General features: G+C 34.1%; 1 protein-coding gene across 1 annotated transcript; it reads right to left on the bottom strand.

Annotated features, from left to right (window-relative positions):
- Positions 1 to 20,661: 20,661 nt before the first annotated feature.
- On the bottom strand, positions 20,662 to 22,266 carry LOC146886922 (uncharacterized). The gene is made up of 3 exons (XM_085671941.1): positions 21,865 to 22,266; positions 21,371 to 21,723; positions 20,662 to 21,280 (listed from the first exon to the last, which is right to left on the bottom strand). Exons 1-3 carry the CDS (start codon positions 22,264 to 22,266, stop codon positions 20,662 to 20,664), a joined length of 1,374 nt encoding a protein of 457 aa, XP_085528067.1.
- Between the last annotated feature and the right edge of the window lie 2,291 nt (positions 22,267 to 24,557).

The raw sequence follows: 24,557 nt of genomic DNA on the forward strand, positions 1-24,557 counted from the left end.
TTTTAAATCATGTTCTTAAGTTCTGTAATGTGTCCTCCATCAATAAAACATCAATGGATTTTTGCGTAGCATGCTGTATGGGAAAGTCTCACCAATTTCCTACTTCTCCTTCTTCTACTATTTATACTCATCCCTTACAACTCATTTTTTGTGATCTTTGGGGGCCCTCTCATGTCACTTCATCCTTGGGTTATAGTTACTATGTGTCATTTGTTGATGCTCATAGTCGCTATACATGGATTTATTTTCTCAAAAGCAAATCTGATACATTATCAATCTTCAAACAGTTTCAATCCATGGTGGAACTGCAATTAAACTAGAAAATCAAAGAAGTGCAAACTGATTGGGGAGGTGAATTTCGTCCCTTCACTCCCTTTCTCAAATCCTTAGGCATTCATCACCGTATTATTTGTCCCCACACCCATCATCAAAATGGGTTTGTTGAACATAAACATCGTCACATTGTTGATATGGGTCTCACTCTCCTCTCACAAGCTTCACTACCATTGACATATTGGGATCATGCTTTTCACACTATTGTCTATCTCATTAATAGACTCCCCACTTCTGCCCCTCCTTATACAGTACCTTATTCCACCATTTTCAACAAACCCTATGATTATAACTTTCTTAAAACATTTGGTTGTGCCTGTTATCCACACACCCGACCCTATCACACTCACAAACTCCAGTTTCGGTCCACTCCTTGCATTTTTCTTGGTTACTCCTCTTCTCACAAGGGCTATAAATGTCTTGATGTTCATGGCAAACTGTTTATTTCAAAAGATGTTCTATTTGATGTTAGTACTTTTCCTTTTCTTTCTCAATCTACCTCCCCTTCCAGTTTGACCTCTCACTCGCGCACCATTCCCCTTGGCATACTTTCCACTGTTGGTCCCTCCTTTCCCATTCAGCATGCCTTGTCTTCTCCCATTTGGCGATCAATTATGCAAGAGGAATATGATGCATTAATGGCCAATAACATGTGGACTCTCACCTCTCTTCCGCTTGGCCGCAAGTCTATTAGATGTAAATGGATCTTTCGTGTTAAAGAAAATGCTGATGGAACTATCAATAAGTATAAAGCACGCCTGGTAGCAAAGGGGTTTCATCAAAAGTATGGTTGTGATTATACTGAAACTTTCTCACCCGTTATCAAACCGGTCACGGTTCGCCTCATTCTTACTCTTGCTCTCACCAATCAGTGGCCTCTTCAGCAAATTAATGTTAATAATGCATTCTTGAATGGTCTTCTTCATGAAGAAGTTTACATGGATCCTCCACCCGGCTTTCTTCCCTCCGATTCCAATCTCGTGTGCAAACTCCACAAATCAATTTATGGTTTAAAACAAGCTCCTCGAGCTTGGTATGAGAGACTCACTTCCACTCTCATCAGTTTTGGGTTTGTTAATAGCAAATGTGACCCATCTCTGTTGGTTCTCAACACCCCTGCTGGCTGCCTTTATGTACTGATATATGTTGATGATATTATTTTGACAAGGTCTTCTTCTTCACTACTACAGGCTATCATTTCAAAACTGCATTCTGTGTTTGCTCTCAAACAGTTGGGTGATTTGGACTATTTTCTTGGCATCGAGGTAAAAAGGTGCTCTAATGGTTCTCTGTTGTTATCTCAATCCAAATATATTCGTGATCTTCTTGCTAAAGCTGGTATGACAGATGCAAAAGGCATTACCACTCCTCTTCAAGGAGGATTGAAGTTATCCAAACATGGGTCCAAATATATGGATGATCCTCTTCTTTATTGTTCTATCGTCGGAGCATTACAGTATGTTACTATTACCCGGCCTAAACTAAGCTATAGTGTCAACAAAGTATGTCAATTTATGGCTCAACCTTTATTGGCCCATTGGCAAGCTGTAAAACGCATCCTTCGATACTTAAAAGGAACTCTAGCGTTTGGATTGCATCTACGACCTGCTGCTCTCACTAATGGGTCTTACACTTTAAATGCTTATTGTGATGCTGATTGGGCCTCAGATATAGATGATCGACGCTCTACCTCTGGTGCCTGCATTTTCTTTCGCCCTAATTTAGTCTCCTGGTGCTCCAAAAAGCAGACTTTGGTGGCACGTTCTAGCGCTGAGGCCGAGTATCGTAGCCTTGTTATCACTGCATCTGAAATTCTCTGGCTGTAGTCTCTTCTAAATGAACTCCATATCCGTTGCACTACTCCTGTGATTCACTGTGACAACCAAAGCACAGTAGCTCTCACTCACAATCCTGTCTTGCACGCTCGCACTAAACATATGGAGCTTGACATCTTCTTTGTTCGTGAGAAAGTCCTCAATCAGTCCTTATACGTGACTCACATACCTGCCATTGATCAAATTGTAGATCTTCTCACCAAACCACTATCCCGCAGTCGTTTCTGCCTTCTTCGTGACAAACTCAATGTTATTGATATTCTTCAATCACCATGAGTTTGAGGGGCCCTGTTAGAGAATATATGTAGCATATCCTTTTAATTTGTCGTTTCTGTTTTCTCTCTCCTTTCTGTTGTATACGTGGTTGTCATTCTGTTACATTTTTATTCTTCTGTTAGTAATACACAGTGAGTCATCATCTAGGAATCTTAATATATATTGGTGTAACGTTGATTGTCAGTGAAATGAGAATAAGGGTCTTTCTTCTTTTCTGGTTATCTTATTCTAACAAGGAGTGATTCTATACTCCAAACCTTTGCTTGTAATATTATATTGTGTGACGTGTCATTTAAGTAAGTTTATTTATTAAATGGGACATTACAATGCAATGCCTGTCTTGCATACCACAGACTTTAAAAACCGATAATGTGACATGTTTTTTTTTTCTATTTATTATTCTTTTATATATTTTATGTTAGTGTTGAATTTTAAAATTAAGATTTCTTTTCTTATATTATTTTATTTTCATTCTTTTAGTTTTTTATATTATAATATTTTACTCTTCGTGAAGAAAGTTTACGAACAACTACCTTACATATTGGAATTTGTTTAACTGTTCACATATATGCACATTCTAGTAAAAAAAATACAAAACTTATAATGTAATTTTTCTATTTACAATAGATCTAAATAAGTAATGGAAATAAAAACAAATGGATAGAGTAAAAGTTGTGATTTCCAATATTTTGAAGAGTTGAAGTTAAATTTTAAATATGATATTCCAAAGATTTGAAATCATAAAACACGATATTGTTGTTTTTGGTTATTTTTTTCTATCCATTTTTGTATACTTTTAACTTCTTTCATTTATATATAAAGAAGAGAATGTGAATGAAATATATGAATTTATGATATGAAAAATATACTTCCTTACAGAAGAGTTAAATTCCATCTAACAATTGAAAATAAATAAAATTTAATCTCAGATAATTTATTACATTCGAAAATAGAATCAAAGACCATTTTTTGTCGAAACTGCAAAAATATTATAGAACAAATATAATTTTCACTTGTATTCTTATTAATTGGCTTTTTATAAGTAACATTTTTATTTTTTTTAATAATGGTGTAACCTTCTCAATTAAATATTTTTATCTTAGTTAATTTTATATACCAATTTTTCAACTTCTATGTCTATTAATATGTTGAAGTCAAAATGTAATACAAAAGTATTCAAGTCATATTAATTTTTATAAAAACAACGAGTTAATATATACTTAAAAAGAAATTTAAAAATTCTAATTCACTTAGTATCCAATCTAAAAACATATATTTCATATTAAAAAATTATTGAACTATAAGATTCTATACTTATTGATTCTTCAAATGATAACTAAGTCCATTTTATTAGCGAATTTGTTAAAAAAATATTAAATCATTAACTAAAAGTGTTGTGAGAGAATTATTTAACGTGACAAGAAGAATTTTCACAATAGTTTATGCTAGATATTAGAGCCATGTCTCTATATTGTCATGCAAAATAAATTTAAAGAGAAGTTTTCTCTCCTTGTAAGTATATAAATTCTCCTCTTGCATAAATTCAAGCTACCACATTGTAAAATCATTGACTATTCTATAGAAAAGGTAATGAGAATATTGTTGGTAAATATATTTATTATTCACCATTGTTCATGTACTTATAGTTCTCTCCAATATTATATTTGGAGGTGTGTAGGAGAGGTTCAAGATAATAACACATATTGTGATAGACATCATCTCAATCCACCTTATTAGTTATTATGATAATAAGAAGGTTAATATAGATATTAGCACACTCTAAACATTTCCATACTAGGCCTATCCTACTGATGAGTACGTATTTTTACCCTCATTCAATGTTTAATTATGAGTATTTAATTGAATTTGTGTGCTTAAAGAGTGATTTAATTGATAGTTCTGATAATTAAGTTGTTTGAGTTTGTGTGATAAAAATATCTTAAAAAGTGATTTTTAGTTGCATAAATTATTTTTGGATATTTTAATGTTTGTTGATGCAGCTGAAGTTAAGTTTTAAGCTCATTTAAAGGTGGGAAAATAAATTGATTGAAGTTACAAAACACCTTTGAATAAGACTAAAATCAGCAAGTTCTGGAAAAATCACTTTTGCACCCCATACATTACTTATACACTCCCTTATTTCCAAATGGGTCTCACAAAACCTACTTCTGCACCCTTGCCTTTGTCTATTTGCACCCGTTTTTCCACTCATAAAATATATGCACTCAGATGCTACCATGTGGCAATCCTCAACTCTTAAAATTGGCCAACCAACACATGCCACATGGGCTTAATCTCCACTAAAGAATTTGAGCCAATAACATGTTGCCACGTCATCATCTTCATCTCCACACAACCAGAAACCCTAGCACCATCACCATGCCGGCAATAGCAGCCGCCGCCCTTCCATCGTCAGTCACATCGCCGGCCACCGCGCATCTTCTTCCACGCACCTTCACCATTCTAGTAGCTCTGCAACAGCGCGCCCCCGCACCACCGTGTCGTCCACCATTGATGCACACAACAACAACGTTTCTGTACCATTTCAGCCATGGAAACCACTCACCACGACGAACCTTCCTCGCGCACCAGCCACCGTCGCACTCCACGCTCAACACGCACCAGATCTGCACCATCACAATTTGGACCTGCAACCACCATGGCAGCCTTCACGAACCAGCAGCGGCATAACCCCCATTGCATCTCTATCTTCTTTGCACCACGCCTCTCCACCATCTTGAACCACCTGCATTAGCCGCATCAATACAGACTTGCACCTTCACACATCCATGGCAGTACCACCATCTCCATCTTCTCAAGCAGCGAAACACAAGCACAAAACCTGCACTTTCGTGAGCCAGAATAACCACCGTCACACAATGCGCAGTTCATCCCTACACCAGCTTCATAGCCACCGTGCCAGCACCTGCAACGCATAATAGCAGCAGTGACGAGCAACACCACCACAGAATTGCTTCCATTGACGCACCAGTCACAACCACCATTGCAGCAATACCACTGCATCGGAGTAACTACATCGGAGTAGCCACCGTTCTCCGTTAGCCATGTAGCCAAGGGAGGGAGAAACATGGAGGCAAAAACCCTAATTCTGGAGAGAGACTCTCTGCACCACGTGTCATCCTGTCATTGCACAGTCAAAGGTCAAATCTGGTCAAAGACCAGTCAAACAAGAGGGGTTTAACTGCAAATATTGATATTTTTGGATTTCTCAGCAAATTTGGACTACAGGATTAAAAATGGCTTATTGAGAAAATTAATGCAAATATTATTTGGTGATAATTTATTAGATATCTTTAAATAATTTATTTATTTATTTATATCATAAATTGTTAACCAACTATATTTGTCAAATAGTCTATATCTCTCCAAATATCTTTGAATATTTATCTTTATCCTTATTTGAAAAGATATTTGAGAGATTTTAGCAACAGAAAAGCCTAGTCCAATTCTTATATAAAGAGACCATAGGAGAAGCAGAGGAAACAAGCTCGGGACTTCGGAGTTTTGGAACCCTTAGGGGTGCCTAATTTTGTTTCCTTTCTCTCTCTTTTCTTCTCTCTATTCTTCTTTTTATTTTGTATTCCATTGATTGTTAAACTTCTTGGGTTGATTCCATTGTAATTTCATTATGGATTCTGAGGTTAGAATGAATTAATTTCTTTGTTCTTTTTATTATTGTTGAGGTTTTAATTTATCTATGTCTTTTATCTTTGAATCACATAAAAAGTAATGATTTTAAATCTATATGCATATTGATCATATGATTCAAGGGTTTTTAAATTTAATTGAGACTTTACTTTGATTTTATTTAGAAACTTTCATGTGATTAAATGAGTTTTTACCAATAATTGAGACTTTACTTTGATTAATTAAGCTTTTTATTTGGTGAGGAGATAAAAGAATAAACATGATTAGGCATAGTAAAATTTGATTGAGACTGTACTTGGTTGAATTTACTGTGGATAATCTAAAAGTTCTCACTTTTAATTGAGACTGTATTTTGGTTAAAAGTGAGAACGCCAACAAATTGATTGAGACTTTACATTGATTAATTTGTAAATCTACAACAATAATTAATTGAGCAATAATCTTTAGATAATCGATGATGAATCTATTTTGAAAAAGCAATGGAATCAATCTATTTTCTTTACTATTGTTTTTATCTCTTTTTATCTTTTCTATTTCTTTCTTGTTTATATTAATCCTCCTATATTTTTATTATTATTTTTACTAACTCTTTTGTATACATTTTATTATAACTAATTTGTTAAAAATCAATTCCTTGTTCGTTGGGAGACGACTTTGGGTTACTTTATCCTTTCTATTTTGTTGAATGCTATCTTAGTAATACTGAAGATGCTAAAGTTTAGTAGTATTAATTTGAACGCGTCAATGACAGCGTTATCACCTACCTTGTACAAAGGTTTGTTAATTCAACTAAAACCCAAAAACAAGCATACCATAAACCTCATTGTCTATATAGGGTTTGATATATATACCCAATTTGAAAGAAAGGAAAGAGAAGAATGTCAAGGGGTGTACCTCGAAGAAGACAAGGGTACCAATACTTGAAGCTAGAAGAATAAACACAGAAGACAAGACAAGATGTGCATATTAGAAAGAATTAGGTCAGAATATTTTTTACTAATATATATATATATATATATATATATATATATATATATGAGGGTATTTTTGTGAATTAAAATTTAGCGGGTATAGATATCCACAAGTACAAATACTATAATACCCGTACCCATCGCGTTAACATGTGGGTATAAAAAATTCCTGTACTTGCGGGTATCCATTTTTAATATTCATTTCCTACCTATTGCGAATTTTATCCGCAGATAGGGATGTCAACAAGGCGGGTAGGGTACGAGTAGTAGCTCCCCCATACCCTACTCGTTGGATAAATATTTGCCCGTACCCGTACCCATATCCGTCGGGTATCCGTTATGCGGGTACTCGTCTATTTTTTTCATATCTGCGGGTATCCACGGGTACTCGCGGGTATTTACAAAATTATTTAAAAAATAATATTTAATCATAAATTCAAATAAAATAAAATACATCATTGTCATAAATTTTAAATAAAGTTCAAACAAACTCAAGTCCATACAAGTCCAAATAATAATAAAAATAAATATAAAATTATGTTCAACACAATGAAAATTCTTTAATTAGTGTTTTGATCAACAAGTTCATTTTCTCTGATTGATTCCTAAAAAATAATCAAATAATAAATCCCAACTACCACGTGTCAAGTATTCTTATTTTGATTCCATCATTTGACAACAAGCATACCATAAATGTCACTGTCTATATAGGAGGTTTGATGTATATGCCCAATTTCAAAGAAGGTATAGAGAAGAAGGTCAAGGAGTGTACTTGGAAGAAGACAACGTACCAATACTTAAAGCTGAAAGAATGAAGACAGAAAAAGATAAGATGTGCAACTTAGAAAATATTAGATCAGAATTTTTTTACTATATATATATATATACATATATATATATATATATATATGTATATACATATATATATATATGTATATACATATATGTATATATATATATATATATATGTATATACATATATATATATACATATATGTATATATATATATATATACATATATATATATATATAAGGGTATTTTTTGTGAATTAAAGTTTAGCGGGTACGGATATCCACGAGTACGGATACTATGATACCCGTACCCGTCCCGTTAACATGCGGGATCAAAAATACCAGTACCCGCGGGTAGCGGGTATCCATTTTTAATATCTGTTTCCTATCCATTGCGGGTTTTATCCGCGGATACCCGCGGGTACGAATATTTTTGACATTCCTATCTGCAGATATACACGAATATGAACGTTTTTAACATCCCTAATTGTGACATTTAAATTTAGTTGTCAAATAATGGAGATGATTGAGTTTAGTTTAGAAAATAAAATATTTATCAATCACAAACAAATAGATTGATAATATATTAGATCATTTTGAAAATAATAATAAGTAAATTTATTTTTAAAACACGGTTTGAAATGAAATTTGAAATATAATAGTAATAATGTAATAGCGTAATAAACTTACGTTTCATTTTTTTAACGGCTTCCAAGAAAATTGGTTCACACAACTTAAACAAATAGAGGAAAAACAACTTATAATATTTAACTTTTATTTTCCTCTTATGATAGGTGATTATTGGAAAATATAAATATATCAAAATAATTTCAATTTTTAAATTTCGTTGATATATATATATATATATATATATAATTTTGAAAAGATCATATTTTGAGGAATACAAAAATATATAAAAAATATATAAAAAGATATTTTAAATTTCATTAAAAATATATTGATTTAAAACTACTGAAATTATTTCGATCAAAGGATAATGAAACCACACATTAGAATATTAGAATATGAAAGTTTAAATTAAATGAAAGAAGATTGAGAAGAGACTGAAGATTCTGACATATTTTTAATTGAAAATTTACATTAATTTGTTTCTTTTATGTTTATTTATAGTAGTAAATAGATTGATAGAAATATAAATAGATTAAATACATAAATAAGATAAATAAACAAATAAATTGGATATATAAAAGAAATACATAGAAGGATAAATGCCTGCATTAAACAAAATATATATATATATATATATATATATATATATATATATATATATATATATATATATATATATATATATATATATAAAGATAGAAGAGGGAACATATAATTGTTTTTTATAGAAATAAGAAAATCTAATCTTATATAATTTTAAACTGCAAAATATATATATATATATATATATATATATATATATATATATATATATATATATATATATATATAAACAAATCTAATATTATATAATTTAAAAAGATCTAAGTGAATTTTATGTTATTTTACTCATTTAAGAAATAAATAATTTTAAAATTTTAAACGAAATATAAATTTAGTAAAATTTGATGGATAAATACTTTTCAGAAATTCAACATTTCAATCCCATTCCAAAGATTTTTTTTATAGGATTATATTTTAAATAGATACAAATGAAGTTGTAGCATATTGAATTAAAAGAATGAAAATTTTAAATATTTTGTTTTTGTATAAAAAAAAATAACACAACACAGTTTCAAGGAATTCAAAGTTTTAAATAACATTGTACGATTTTCATCTAATAATTTGTTAGTCGCTTAAAAGAATTGACACAATAAAATCATAAGTGTATTAAAGTTTAAATTGATTAAATAAAAAAATAAAAGATTTTAATAAAAAACACTTAAAAAAATGTCAAAGTTTGAAATGCAGTCCATACCCCCAAATCCATATTATTTTAAGTCGATTAAATATATTTATTCCAAATTCAAACTCAATTCATTTAGATGGGTTTGGATTGAATAATTTTTTGGATTTTGAAAATTTAAATCTTAAATCTTACTTCACTTAATTAGATTTGTTAGATATTCTTTTATTTAAAAATATAAAATCAAAATCTTTAAATAAATAAATAAATACGATAAGATAAATATTAAAAAAAAAAGTTTGATACATAGAAAGATAGATGAGTGACTAGATATAAGAAAACTTTTATACTTTAACTTTCAAAATTTCATTTAAGTAATCTATTTTAGAAATATGATATTATAAATTATATATATATATGGTTGGACTGTTTAGTAAACGATGATTTGTGTGATGAATTTGATTATTCTATATTTTGTTAGAGAAGTTCCTGATTTCTGCTCACCAAATACACAATTCTTTCTAAATACATACTTTGAATATGCTGAATTTATGACAGAACTATTAATAAGGCAATGCACCAATGCTGAATTTAGTATAGATAAGTTACATTGAAGAAGAACATTGTCTCTTTGTTGTTTTTCTTCTCTCTCTTACTACTCTTTTTTATTCTCTGATTTTAGCTTTATAAAAAATCCTAACAATACACCGTTATTATTGCCAATAGAATGCAATGCCTGTTTTTTTTGTCTATTTATTATTCTTTTATATATTTTATGTTAGTGTTGAATTTTAAAATTAAGATTTCTTTTCTTATATTATTTTATTTTCATTTTCTTAGTTTTTTATATTATAATATTTTACTGTTCATAAAGAAAGTTTACGGACAACTACCTTTTTTTTTTTTAAATCTTTTTACATATTGGGATTTGTTTACATATATGCACATTCTATGCACGTTCTAGTAAAAAAATACGAAACTTATAATGTAATTTTTCTATTTAATGGAAATAAATACAAATGGATAGAGTAAAAATTGTGATTTCCAATATTTTGAAGAGTTGAAGTTAAATTTTAAATATGATATTCCAAAGATTTGAAATCATAAGACAAGATATTGTTTTATTTTTATCTATCCATTTTTGTATACTTTTAACTTCTTTCAATTTATTTAAATAAGAGAATGTGAATGAAATATATGAATTTGTGATTTGAAAAATATACTTTCTTGTAGAAGAAGAGTTAAATTCCATCGAATAATTGAAAATAAATAAAATTTAATCTCAGACAATTTATTACATTAGAAAATAGAATCAAAAGGCCATTTTTGTTTCGAAACTGCAAAATATTATAGCTACCAGCAAAACTAAAACAAATATAATTTTCTCTTGTATTAAGAATGTTTTTAATTGAAAAAATAAATTTGCTTAATTTTTATGTCTTCTTATGTAACATTTTTATTTTTTTAATAATGATGTAACCTTCTCAGTTAAATATTTTTATCTTAGTTAATTTTATATACCAATTTTTCAACTTCTATATCCATTAATCTGTTGAAGTCAAAATGTAATACAAAAGTATTCAAATCATATTAATTTTTATAAAAAAACTGAGTTAAAATACTAAAAGAGAAATTTAAAAATTCTAATTCACTTATTATCCAATTTAAAAACTAGGGGTGATCATGAATTGGATTTTTAATGATCCAATCCACATCCATTTTGGATCCAAATAATTGGATTAGATTTTCGATCCATATCAATTTTTTCAGAAAAAATAGATTAAATTTTTTTAAAATCCAGATCCAAATATTTGGATCAAGTTTAAATCCAGATCCAAATATTTAGATCAAGTTCAAAATCCAAAATCCACTTTTGATAAAATAAATTTAAATTAAATTTTCAAAAACTTGTGTCCATAGGACCGACACCATAGAATTTGACAAATTTTTTGGAGAAAGAAATTCAAAATGAAGCGAATCCTTTAAATATTATTAAAAATATTAAGACTTTAAATATTTTAATTAAAATTATTTTAAATATTAAGACTCATGTAATAGCTAGATTCTAACATAATTAAAAATATAATCTATATTTTAAGAACTTATTTTAAAAATCCTTTAAATATTAAAATATACTTAACTATGTACATATATGCACGTTCTAGTAAAAAAAAAAAGGATGAGCTCATTTTTCAAAAATATTTAAGTTAAATTTTAAATATGAATTTTCAAAAATTTGAAATTATAAAACACGGAATTGTTATTTTTTTTTCTATTATTTTTTTTATCCATCTTTATATACTTTTTACTTTTTTTCATTACAGTATTTAAATAAGAGAAGAGTGTAAATGAAATATATGAATTTGTAATCTTAAAAATATATTCCGTCAAAAGAAAAACTTAAAATGTTGGACTACATCAACTTCATTTCTTTTCAAAATTTTATTATATATTTAATTTTTTACTTCATTTTTTTCAAAGAATTTCATTTACAATCAGTTTTTTATTTAATTTTCTTTTTCTAAATAATTATACTAAAAATTAACAAATTAAATTATTTTATCATATATATTTGCTAAATTTAATTCAAATCAAGTCATTTTTGACTTTATTTATTGTTTGCTACACATCTATTACTCTTTTTTCTATAAATATAAATCCTTTTTCAGAACAAACAATGGATACAATATAAATTCAAAACACAAATTTAAAAAAAAAACTAACTATCAGATACTATAGAATATAAAAAAATTATCATCATTTACATTTACATGTACATGGACAAACATTTAGATATAAAACAATCATTTTAAACTTTAGAAAAAAAAAATAAAACATTAATATGCATAATTGATATAATTAAGAATGACATAACTTTTGGACATCTTAATTTTGAGTAGAATATAAAGAAAAATGTTATCTTTAAGTTTCATTTAGCTCCTACAAATATAAACAATAATGGTTAAACCATACCCCAAAAATGAAAATAAAACCTAATTGGCTTTTCGAATTTAAATTACATACATGATTATTTGTTCACATATTTGACTCAAAGGTTACTCATCTCCAAAATGATTTTTTAAATACACAATAATATTATTAAAATTAACTTTTGAATTAAATATATATATTTTTTAGTTCTTTTTATATACAATTTTTCTACTCCTCTTCAACAGAATGTGTTCCTGCAGAGAACAATAGGTACGGTACAGAATGTATTAGAAAAATATTAAACTCACATTGATTTTCATGAAAAACAATAAGTTAATATATGAAAAAAGAAATTTAAAATATTTAAAATATTAGTTAAAATAATTAACACAAGAATAAAGAAGAAATGTAAATAAATACCTTTTAGAGAGAAAAATTGTAAAAATTATACTTCATTGAGTAGTAATTCAAAACATATATTTTTAATAAAAATATTATTGAATTATAAAATTATACACTTATATAATTTTTTTCAAATGGCAAGTAAATCTTTTATTAATGAGTTGTTAAAATGAAATAAAATCTTTAATTAAGAATTAAGAAGGATAATGAGAAAAGTGTACCCAATCACTCACTTTTTTCTGGATCAATAAAAGCAATTCAATCAATAAAAAAATATATTCATCTATAACTTTTGAAATTGTAACCTTTATCGTGAGTAAAAATTATAAAATCTCATTTAACTCCTAAGAATATAAAAATTTAAGGTTAAACCATATAAAAAAATAATAGTAATGTCTAATTGACTTGACAAATTTAAATTACATAAATTATTATATGAAAATATTTGTTGGCATATATTTCATTCAAACGTTACTTTTCTCCAGAAATAGTATTTAACAACACCATAAAATTATAAAAACTCAAGATAACACTTAATAAATTTAATGCTAAATTTTCTCAACTGAAAAAATATATGGAAATATTTGTTGACATATATTTCAACCAAATGTTACTTTTCTACATAAACAGTATTTAATAACACCACTCCAAAATTATAAAAATTCAAGATAACACAATAAATTTAATGTTAAATTTTCTCAACTAGAAAAATAGTAAATAAAAATATTATAAAACTAATATAATGTGTCGCAACTTTTATTTTTCTATAATTTAGTATTTAGTGTATAAATACTAAATATTGCGTCACACAAACAATGGAGGTTAAACGCATGTAGAAAAAATGTAAAGAAGAATTAGGACATTAAGAAAAAGAATAGCTTTCGAATACAACCGGTGATGAAAGAAGTGAGCCACTCATTCACAAATTTCATGAAAGAATAGATAAGTCACAACATATCATATATCATATATCATATTTTATATATATATATATATATATATATATATATATATATATATATATATATATATATATATATATATATATATATATATATATATATATATATATAATTGAGATTTATTTCGTGTTAAACATATAACTTTTATAGATAGAAAATAAAAACATCTAACATAAAAAGAAATTAATCACCATAAAAGCTTTAGTAAAAAAATGTACCGAATAACTCACTTTTTTTCTGGATCAATAAAAGCCAACGGTCTTATGTCAGATTCAATCAGTAAAGAATTATATTAATCCATGACTTTTGAAATTGTAACCTTTATCGTGAGTAAAAATTATAGAAAAATGTTACTTGAAGTCTCATTTAACTACTAAGAATATAAAAATTTAAGGTTAAACCATACACAAAAATAATAGTAATGTCTAATTGACTTGACAAATTTAAATTACAAAAAGAAAAATTAAATGAAGAAATAAAAAACAAATGTGAGATATCTGGTGCGTCGCCCTGAGAAGGCTGAGAGTTCCTACGCTGAGGTGCCATGTCATTGGCGCACACAGGAAAAACAAGAGTTAGACTTGGTTAGATGAGAACTTAGCTAGCAACACACAAGCCATAGCGGTAACTAAGCAGGCACACTAGACCATAGATCCTAAGGAACGACCGCTCTGATACCATAAATGTAACATCCCAATTAAATAGATAAAACTAATTTAACAAAACGTCGCATACATGAATATTCAGAGACTACGGAGTTTGGGATATGAAGGTACATAGTGCACCAAACATATCCATAATAAAAGAGAAGGGCACCACACTGCCTAAAACAAAGTGCAAAAGTTCTAAAGGTAGTACAAGGTCTTATCCAATACAAGAGAATCATAAATTATTAGGTCTCCTTCATTTGTAGGCTCCGTAGTGAGCCCAAAACCCGTCCAACCATCAAGCTGCGGCGTCTATACTATCATTACCACTGCCAGGGATTCTCACATATGTTCACATCAATCAGATCGATGATCATCGCAGTAGAGAAAGTCACACACAACATACACGCAAGCAAAAGGGTAAGCTAGTGTAAAGGAATCTTATATCATAACAGTTAACATGCAGTTTCAAAGTCAGACATAAATAACAAACATTCACACATAGATTACCAAATCATTTAAGACCCCAAGACTTGACTATCCAGATACATAAAATGAGACACCACCACGAGACAGTGGAATTATGTCCTAGCAGTGAGGCGTCACCAGGAGGCCTTTGCGGAATTACACCCTTACATGAGCCACCACCACGTGGCCTTCGTGGAATTACGTCCTGGCCTTGAGGCACCACCATGATACTCGCGTGAAATTACGTCCTTATATTGAGGCACCACCATGAACTCTCACCACGAGGTTCATGGAATTAAGTCCAATAGATGAGGCACCACCAATGACTCTCACTAGGAAGGTCCACGGGATTACGTCCTATAGATGAGGCACCACCATGAGCTCTCACTATAAGAGTCATGGAATTACGCCCTACTCACGCTTTGTACATGTTTAACCAACCAATCAGAAAGTTCCCATAATACTAATGTCATGTATAAACAACCAATCATACAACTCATGCTTTCCAATTCATACACAATAAAGCAACATACCATTTCCATCTCAACCTCATATATTAATCATGGCATCATCCCTCAAACTCTTCTAGTAAAGCATTTAGATCAGACAAGCAAGTAACACATTAGTGAACCATTCAACAATAGTACCAAAACCTGCCCCTAGTCTCGCTCAAGCTAACAGGTCTCGCTCAGGCGAGAGAGATCCTCTCGCTTAGTCGAGCCCCTTCGCGCCTAGGCGAGGGCTCAAATAGGGGAAAAAAGGATTCTGCGATTTCTTGCTCAGGCAAGCCCCTTCTTGCCTAGGCGAGGCCACTCCTCGCTCAAAAAAAAAACTCATCGCCTAAGCGACACTCGAGCAGTAGATCCTGGGCGAGCCTCTATTAATCTCGCTTAGGCGAGACATGCTCGCTTGGGCGAGAAAAATAGTGCTCACCAGTGTTCACTCGTGCAGATATGCAGTAACATCACCAAATCACATTTTAACCAATACCCAGTAGTCAAACCATTAGCATACCTCAAGCATATGACTTAAACTCAGAAAACATACAAAAAACATAGATAACCGTAAACCCTAGCTTCCCTTACCTGGAAAGGGTTTAGCAAAAGACTTTGACCCTGACTCAACGAACCCAACAACTTCAAAAGCGGACCTAAGAGCTGAGAATAAAGACATAAGAAATGACGAGGTTGCTACAGTAATCCTAACAGAACTATGAGAACCAAATTAGAACGAGAAGAGCACGGTTCAAGAACAACTTACGTAGAGTAGAAGAACAGAAAGGATCGATTAGCTAGCTTGAAAAAGAGAGAAGTCAAAACCTTAGCAGAGCTCTGCAAAGAAGAGAAGAGCTTGAGAGACTAGAATGTTTGCAAATGAGTGTAGAATGGTGAACCCTAGCTGCTTTAGGGGCCTTGGCACCCTGTGGGCCAGCCCTTAGGCCCATCTGCTTAGGATCAGCTCCTAAGAATAAGGTAGAGAATAAACAGGCCTTACATTCTCCCTAACAAGAAAATTTTCGACCTCAACAATAAAGACTTACCAGGGAAACAGATGCGGATGTGACTTCCTCATATCCTCCTCTAACTCCCCGTAGAGTCACCTATCCTTCGGTCCCAAATGACTTTGACGAGTCTGACCGATTTTCCTCAGCGTTCCTCCACTCGACTATCCTCTAGCGCAACTGGTGGTACCTCCATAGTAAGATCTTCCCTAATCTGAACATCGTCGACTTCCAACACATGAGATGGATCAAAGACGTACTTCCTTAACTACGATACGTGGAACACCGGGTGGAGATTCGCAAACTGAGGGGGCAAGACAATCTCATAGGCCACTGGCCCAATCCTCTTCGAAATCTGATAAGGACCAAGGAACTTAGGAGAGAGCTTCTTTGAGCGAAAAGTCCTTCCCACACCATTGGTTTGGGTCACCCTCAATAACACATGATCTCCAGTTGTGAACTCCAAAGGTCTCCTCCTATGATCCACATAAGCCTTCTGTCTACTCTGAGAGGCCTACATCCTATCCCTCACCATCCTCACCTTCTTAGTAGTCTATTCTAACAACTTTGGCCCAACAAGTACTGCTTCCCTATCCTGATACCAACATAGGGGAGTCCTACACTTCCTGCCATAAAGAGCCTTAAATGGCGCCATACCAATGCTCGCATGGAAACTATTGTTATAAGTGAACTCTATCAGGGGTAAAACCTCATCCCATGCACCCAAGTGATCCAATATGCATGTTTGTAACAAATTCTTAAGTGACTGGATCGTCCTCTCATACTAACCATCTGTTTGAGGATGATAGGCTGAACTCATCGTCAATTTGCTTTCCAAAGCACCCTGTAATGTTTGCCAAAACTGGGAAGTGAATCATGGATCTCTGTTTGATACGATGCTCAAGGGCATTCCATGCAGCCTCATAATCTCCTTAATGTACAACTGAGCCAACTTTGTCATAGACATCCTCAGGTTCATCGCCAAGAAGTGGGCACTCTTAGTCAATCGATCCACTATAACCCAGATGGTGTCGTGTCCTCTAAAAGTTCATGGCAAATGGGTCACAAAGTCCATCGAGATGATGTCCCATTTCCACATTAGTATCTCCAAGGGCTGCATAATCCCACCAGGTCTCTGATGTTCCACCTTTGCCTTCTGACAGTGATAAAGGATTGATCCCTACCAAGGATGATGGCCCTTGCACATGCTTAGAAGAAAGGGAGTTCCTTGATCCCTTCCTTTGCTTTTATTTTCTTTAGTTTAAAATTCCTTTAAGTTGGCTTGGTTGACTATTTTTGAGTTGACTTGTTGACCTTGACTTTGGGTTGACTTGTTGACTCAAAAGATTAGCTTAACCTTAAACCAACATGCTAATAAATTCCTTAATTTGCTTTTGTAGGAATAAGAAAGGAGGAGGACCACATAGGAGACACTTGGCGTCCTAAGGAAGAGAGAGAAGGAATAAGACTTTCTAGAAGCATCTAGAAAGGGGAGGCCCACATGCCTTGGACACCAAGTCTTCTAGAATGTTCTAGAACCTTCCTTTGGGAGCCTTGGCCATGAAGACTTGCCACCTAGATGGCTTGGACGAAAATTCACCCATGTGCACCCTAGGATGACCTACATTCTAGAACATGCTAGGTTTCTTTCGTAATCCTTTAACTTAGTTGTTTTGCTAAGGGGCCTCTAAACTTGTCTATTTAAGGGGACCTCTAACACTTGTATAAGGGTTGAACATTTTGGAGAAATTATACACTTTGTGTTTCAACCTTTTGTGAGAGCATTCCTCCTTAGGGAGTGGAGTTCTTTCAAGCCTTATCTTGCCTTGGCAAGTGGCGGCATACACCACTCATCTTGAAGGTTGCCATGGCTTCTTCTAGCCTAGCCTTGTAGTGGCGTGAATCCTCCATTCCTCCCATTTCGCTTGCTTTTCATTTTATGTTTCTTTACTCTTCTTGGTTTATATTGTTTCTATTATATGTTTTTCCTTTTGATTTCTTACTCCCCATCAATCCATTCTCCTCCTCTCTAGAACCTTGGAAAGGAACCTTCACATCTAGATAGCTTGCTATCTTAATGTCCAGTGGGGATTTCCTTGGTTTTCTTAATCAACTCACACCATATTCAATAATCTTAAAAAGGAACACGATAATCCTTCATCAGACAGGTCAAACAGCCAGACATGAACTATGCCACATCCTTCTTCATCCCCTGCCACCATAAAGTTTCCTTGAGGTCTTGATACATCTTAGTCATGCCAGGATGCAAGCTAAGATGACTTTTGTGTCCCTCCTCAAGGATTTGCCTTTTCACCTCAACATCATCAGGTACACACACTCTGCCCTGGAACCTAGTATTCCATCACTACTCAAAGCAAAGTCCTTCGCTTCATCCGACTCAAGTTGTTCTCTTACCCTGTTCAAGCTGGCATCCAGCAACTGCCTCTCCCTAACTTAGTCTAAGAAATAACTAGATATAGTCAAGGGACTACACCTATTGAACTCGGATTCCATCTCCATTTGCAGCTTCATGTCCCTGAATTTCTCCAATAGTTCCACTTCCTTGATCATAAGGTGTGCAGTATGTATAGTCTTCCTACTCAGTGCATCTGCTACCACATTTGCCTTCCCCAGATGATATAGCAATTCGAAATCATAGTCCTTAAGGAATTCCATCCATCGTCTCTGCCTCATGCTTAACTCCTTCTGATCGAATAAGTATTTGAGGCTCTCATGATCGCTAAATACTCGGAATTGAGCACCATAGAGATAGTGCCTCCAAATCTTCAAGGAAAATACTATAGCTGCCAACTCCAAGTCATGAGTGGGGTAGTTCCTCTCATGCACCTTGAGTTGTCTCGACGCATTTGCCACCGCCTTCTTTTCTTGCATCAGAACGCAACCAAGTCCAAGGTGAGAGGCATCACAATAACTTAGTCTAAGAAATAACTAGATATAGTCAAGGGACTACACCTATTGAACTCGGATTCCATCTCCATTTGCAGCTTCATGTCCCTGAATTTCTCCAATAGTTCCACTTCCTTGATCATAAGGTGTGCAGTATGTATAGTCTTCCTACTCAGTGCATCTGCTACCACATTTGCCTTCCCCAGATGATATAGCAATTCGAAATCATAGTCCTTAAGGAATTCCATCCATCGTCTCTGCCTCATGCTTAACTCCTTCTAATCGAATAAGTATTTGAGGCTCTCGTGATCGCTAAATACTCGGAATTGAGCACCATAGAGATAGTGCCTCCAAATCTTCAAGGAAAATACTATAGCTGCCAACTCTAAGTCATGAGTGGGGTAGTTCCTCTCATGCACCTTGAGTTGTCTCGATGCATTTGCCACCGCCTTCTTTTCTTGCATCAGAACGCAACCAAGTCCAAGGTGAGAGGCATCACAATAAACTTCAAAGGGTTTACCAACATCCGGGATGACCAATATTGGAGCACTCGTCAAACGTCGCTTTAGCTCTTACAAGCTTTCCTCACACTTATCTGTCCAAGTGAAGGGTTGGTCCTTCCGGGTGAGTTGCGTCAAAGGCGCCACTATCTTGGAGAATCCCTCTATGAATCTCCTATATTAGCCGGCTAGAGCCACAAAACTTTTGATTTCAGTTGCTAACTTGGGACTTTCCCACTTAACCACCGCGTCAACTTTTGCTGGGTCTACCGTAATGCCCTATGCAAATATCAAATGGCCCAAGAATTGTACCTCGTCCATCCAGAATTCACACTTAGATAATTTGGCGTATAGCTGCTTCTTCTTAAGCACACTAAGCACTAGTCTTAGGTGCTCGGCGTGATCCTCTTTAGTTCTGGAATAGATGAGGATGTCGTTTATGAAATCACGACAAACTTATCCAAGAATGGCCTGAAGATTCTGTTCATATAGTCCATGAACACTGCTGGAGCATTGGTCACACCGAAAGGCATAACCATGTACTCGTAGTACCCATAACGGGACCTGAAGGTCATCTTCTGCACATCATCAGTCTTCACTAGAATCTGATATTAACCCGACCGTAGATCTATCTTTGAGAACACTAATGACCCATGTAGTTGATCCATCAAATCATCAATTCTCGGAAGAGGGTACTTATTCTTGATCGTCATCTTGTTCAATTGTTTGAAGTCTACACATAAGCGAGAGCTCCCATCCTTCTTCTTCACTAACAATACTGGTGTACCCCATGGCGAAGTACTGGGTCGTATCAACTGCTTTCCCAATAATTCCTCTATCTGCTTCTTGAGTTCCACCAGACCGGTTCCTGACACTAGATCAATAGAGAATTCCACTTCTCTATTGGGAGGCAATCCTGGAACCTCCTCAGGAAACACATCTTCAAACTCGTGCACTACCGGGATTGCATGCGTCTTTTCCTTCTTCTCCACCCCTAGATGCGTGAAGATAATGAAACACTGCGTGCCTCCTTGTATCTCCTTCATAACCCCCTGAGATGTTAATAACTCAGGCTCCTCTGAGTCGGGAAACAATAACTTCCTCTCTCGGCAATCTATAAAAATCCGATTGGCAGAGAGCCAATCCATTCCTAAGTTCACTTCCAACTCTTGTAGAGGTAGACATATCAGATTCACCTTGTACACACGACCTTCTATCCGCACGGGACACCTAATGCACAAGGACGATGTCCTGACCAAATCGGATGTTGGAGTGGACACCACAAGGTCACATTATAGCTCACAAACCGGCAGACCTAACCTTTGCACACAAGTTTCAAACACAAAAGAGTGTGTCGCTCCAAAGTCATACAACACACATGCAGATTTACCAGCAATCACACAACGACCCATGACTAGGTTACTTGAGCTTGCTGCCTCCGCTCCAATCATGGCGTATACTCTGCCCGATGATGCTTGAGGCCTGTTGCCTCCCCTCCTCTGCTGGTTTTGAGCTGGGCCGGAACTAGGGTATGCGTCGCTGTCCTCGAGGGTGGGGCAATCCCTGCCGAAGTGGCCTTTCTTGCCACAATTGTCACACCTCTTGAAGCCTGCAAGCTGGGGGCAGACATTCCTCTTGTGTGGTCCCCCACACTGGTAGTACTGAATCCTGCTCTACTGGGAAGAAGACTCCCTAGACCCCTGAGACTGGGAATGGGGCCTAGTATAGGGTTTCCTCCTCTCCTTGTGCCTATGCCTGGACCCAGACGGCCCTCCCACTCTCTGCTAGTGTGGGTGCTGAGTTTCCACCTCCACCTTCATCTTTTCCATGACCCTAGCCTTCTCCACCAAGGCTGCAAAGTCCTTGATGGATAGTGGGGCCATCATCAACTGAAGATCTCCACGGAGACCATTCCCAAATTTCCTGCATCTCCATTCTTCATCCAGTGGCATGGTGTAAAAACGACTGAGATGCTTGAACTTTTTCGAATACTCAGCCACAAATTTGTTCTCTTGAGTCAACTGTAGAAACTCCACCTCTTTAATATATTTGACACTGTCAAGGAAGTACTCGGAAAGAAATTTTCTCCTGAAGACATCCCAAGTAACTAGTTCTTGCCTCTCCTCCATGATGGACTTCATACTAATCCACCAATGCTCAGCCTCACCCGTGAGCATGTACACCGCGAAAGCCAGCATACTCTCCTCGGGGCACATCTTAGCATCAAATATTCTCTCCAGATCTTTCAGCTATTGGTCTGCTGTGTCCGGACTAGTATTGCCTCCAAACTTCACTGGGCGGTGTTTTAGAAAGTCCTCCAGGCTCCACTCCCTAGCTGCAGGTCGTGGCTCAGGACCAAATACAGGGGCAGCTACCTTGTTCTCTTCCAGCTGGCGGAGGGATTCCATATGTTGTTTGTGAGCATCCTCAGCAGCCACCCTAACAGCCTCCATCTGCTGCATCGCTAGCTGTTGCTGCTCAAACGAGGCCACATGTCGTTGCATTGATGCTTCATGTTGTTGCATCATCGTCGTACTTTGCTGTGTCATACAACCACCATCGCTTCTATCGCCCTGGCGATATCTGGTGTGTCACCCTAAGAAGGCTGAGAGTTCCTACGCTGAGGTGCCATGTCATTGGCACACAGGAAAAACACGAGTTAGACTAGGTTAGATGAGAACTTAGCTTGCAACACACAAGCCATAACGGTAGCTAAGCAGGCACACTAGACCATAGATCCTAAGGAACGACCGCTCTGATACCATAAATGTAACATCCCAGTTAAATAGATAAAACCAATTTAACAAAATGTCGTATACATGAATATTCAAAGGGTACAGAGTTTGGGATACTCACGCTTTGTACATGTTTCACCAACCAATCAGAAAGTTCCCATAATACTAATGTCATGTATAAACAACCAATCATACAACTCATGCTTTCCAATTCATACACAATAAAGCTACATACCATTTCCATCTCAACCTCATATATTAATCATGGCATCATCCCTCAAACCCTTCTAATAAAGCATTTAGATCAGACAAGCAAGTAACACATTAGTGAACCATTCAACAATAGTACCAAAACCTGCCTCCAGTCTTGCTCAAGCTAATAGGTCTCGCTCAGGTGAGAGAGATCCTCTCGCTCAGGCAAGCCCCTTCTCGCTTAGGCAAGGCCACTCCTCGCTAAAAAAGAAAACTCATCGCCTAAGCGACAATTGAGCAGCAGATCCTGGGCGAGCCTCTGTTAGTCTCACTTAGGCGAGACAAGCTCGCTTGGGCGAGAAAAACAGTGCTCACCACTGTTCACTAGTGCAGATATGCAGGAACATCACCAAATAACATTTTAACCAATACCCAGTAGTCAAACCATTAGCATACCTCAAGCATACGATTTAAACTCAGAAAACATACGAAAAACATAGATAACCCTAAACCCTAGCTTCCCTTACCTGGAAAGGGTTTAGCAAAAGACTTCGACCCTGACTCAACGAACCCAACAACTTCAAAAGCGGACCCAAGAGCTGAGAATAAAGACATAAGAAATGACGAGGTTGCTACAGTATGCCCAACAGAACTATAAGAACCAAATTAGAACGAGAAGAGCACGGTTCAAGAATAACTTACGTAGAGTAGAAGAACAAAAAGGATCGATTAGCTAGCTTGAAAAAGAGAGAAGTCAAAACCCTAATAGAGCTCTGCAACGAAGAGAAGAGTTTGAGAGACTAGAACGTTTGCAAATGAGTGCAGAATGGGGAACCCTAGCTGCTTTAAGGGCCTTGACACCCTATGGGTCATCCCTTAGGCCCATCTGGTTAGGATCAACCCCTAAGAATAAAGTAGAGAATAAACAAGCCTTACATTTATGTTGTAGAAATATTATTTATAAATTCTAACAAAGAATTATAACATGTAGAAAAAAAAATATACCTTCCGTTTAAAGAACTTTCAATTCAATCTATCTTTTTGTCACCTTGTTACTGTTTTCTTCAATTTTCTCCAAGGAAAAAAAAAAGAAAAGAAAAGAAAACAAATGAAACATATCATTCTGTCACCTTGCCACTATTTTCTTTAATTTTCTAAAAAAAAATGGAATCTGATGAGTTGGCTATTTTAAAGGAATCAAATAATTTACAACATACAATGTATGTCACGTTTATAACAAATTCAATGATGATTTGTTTAATTCTTAAAAAATATGAAACTAACTTTTATTTATTAAAAATATAAATAAATAATAATAAAATAAAATAATAGTCCTAAATAACTAAAACACTTCTTTTTTAAATTACAAACACCAAGTTTCATTCTCAAAATTTCAAACTTGTTTGTTAGTAGAGACTTAATGAATATATCAACTAAATGTCTTGTAATAAATAAGAGTTACATCACTGTTCCTTTGCAATTCTTTGAACAAGGATAGCTTGATATTTACATATAACATAAAAAGATAAATTATCATTAGGTCCATGTATTGCTATTAAGTGTATGTGTGATGTGTTAAG

The sequence above is a fragment of the Vigna unguiculata genome, chromosome 4 (genome assembly GCF_037176805.1).
Source record: "Vigna unguiculata cultivar grain cowpea cultivar isolate G323 ecotype 2 chromosome 4, ASM3717680v1, whole genome shotgun sequence".
Classification (NCBI taxonomy): Eukaryota; Viridiplantae; Streptophyta; class Magnoliopsida; order Fabales; family Fabaceae; genus Vigna; species Vigna unguiculata.

Bases quoted from the DNA above. Each gene is read 5' to 3' on its own strand.
- LOC146886922 (XM_085671941.1), bottom strand. From the start codon at position 22,266: ATGTGCCCCGAGGAGAGTATGCTGGCTTTCGCGGTGTACATGCTCACG. The intron at 21,724-21,864 runs GTGGAGGTGGAA...TCTTCCCAGTAG, and splicing joins GGGTCATGGAAAAGATGAAG to AGCAGGATTCAGTACTACCA. The intron at 21,281-21,370 runs GTTAGGTCTGCC...CTTGTGCATTAG, and splicing joins TTTGAAACTTGTGTGCAAAG to GTGTCCCGTGCGGATAGAAG.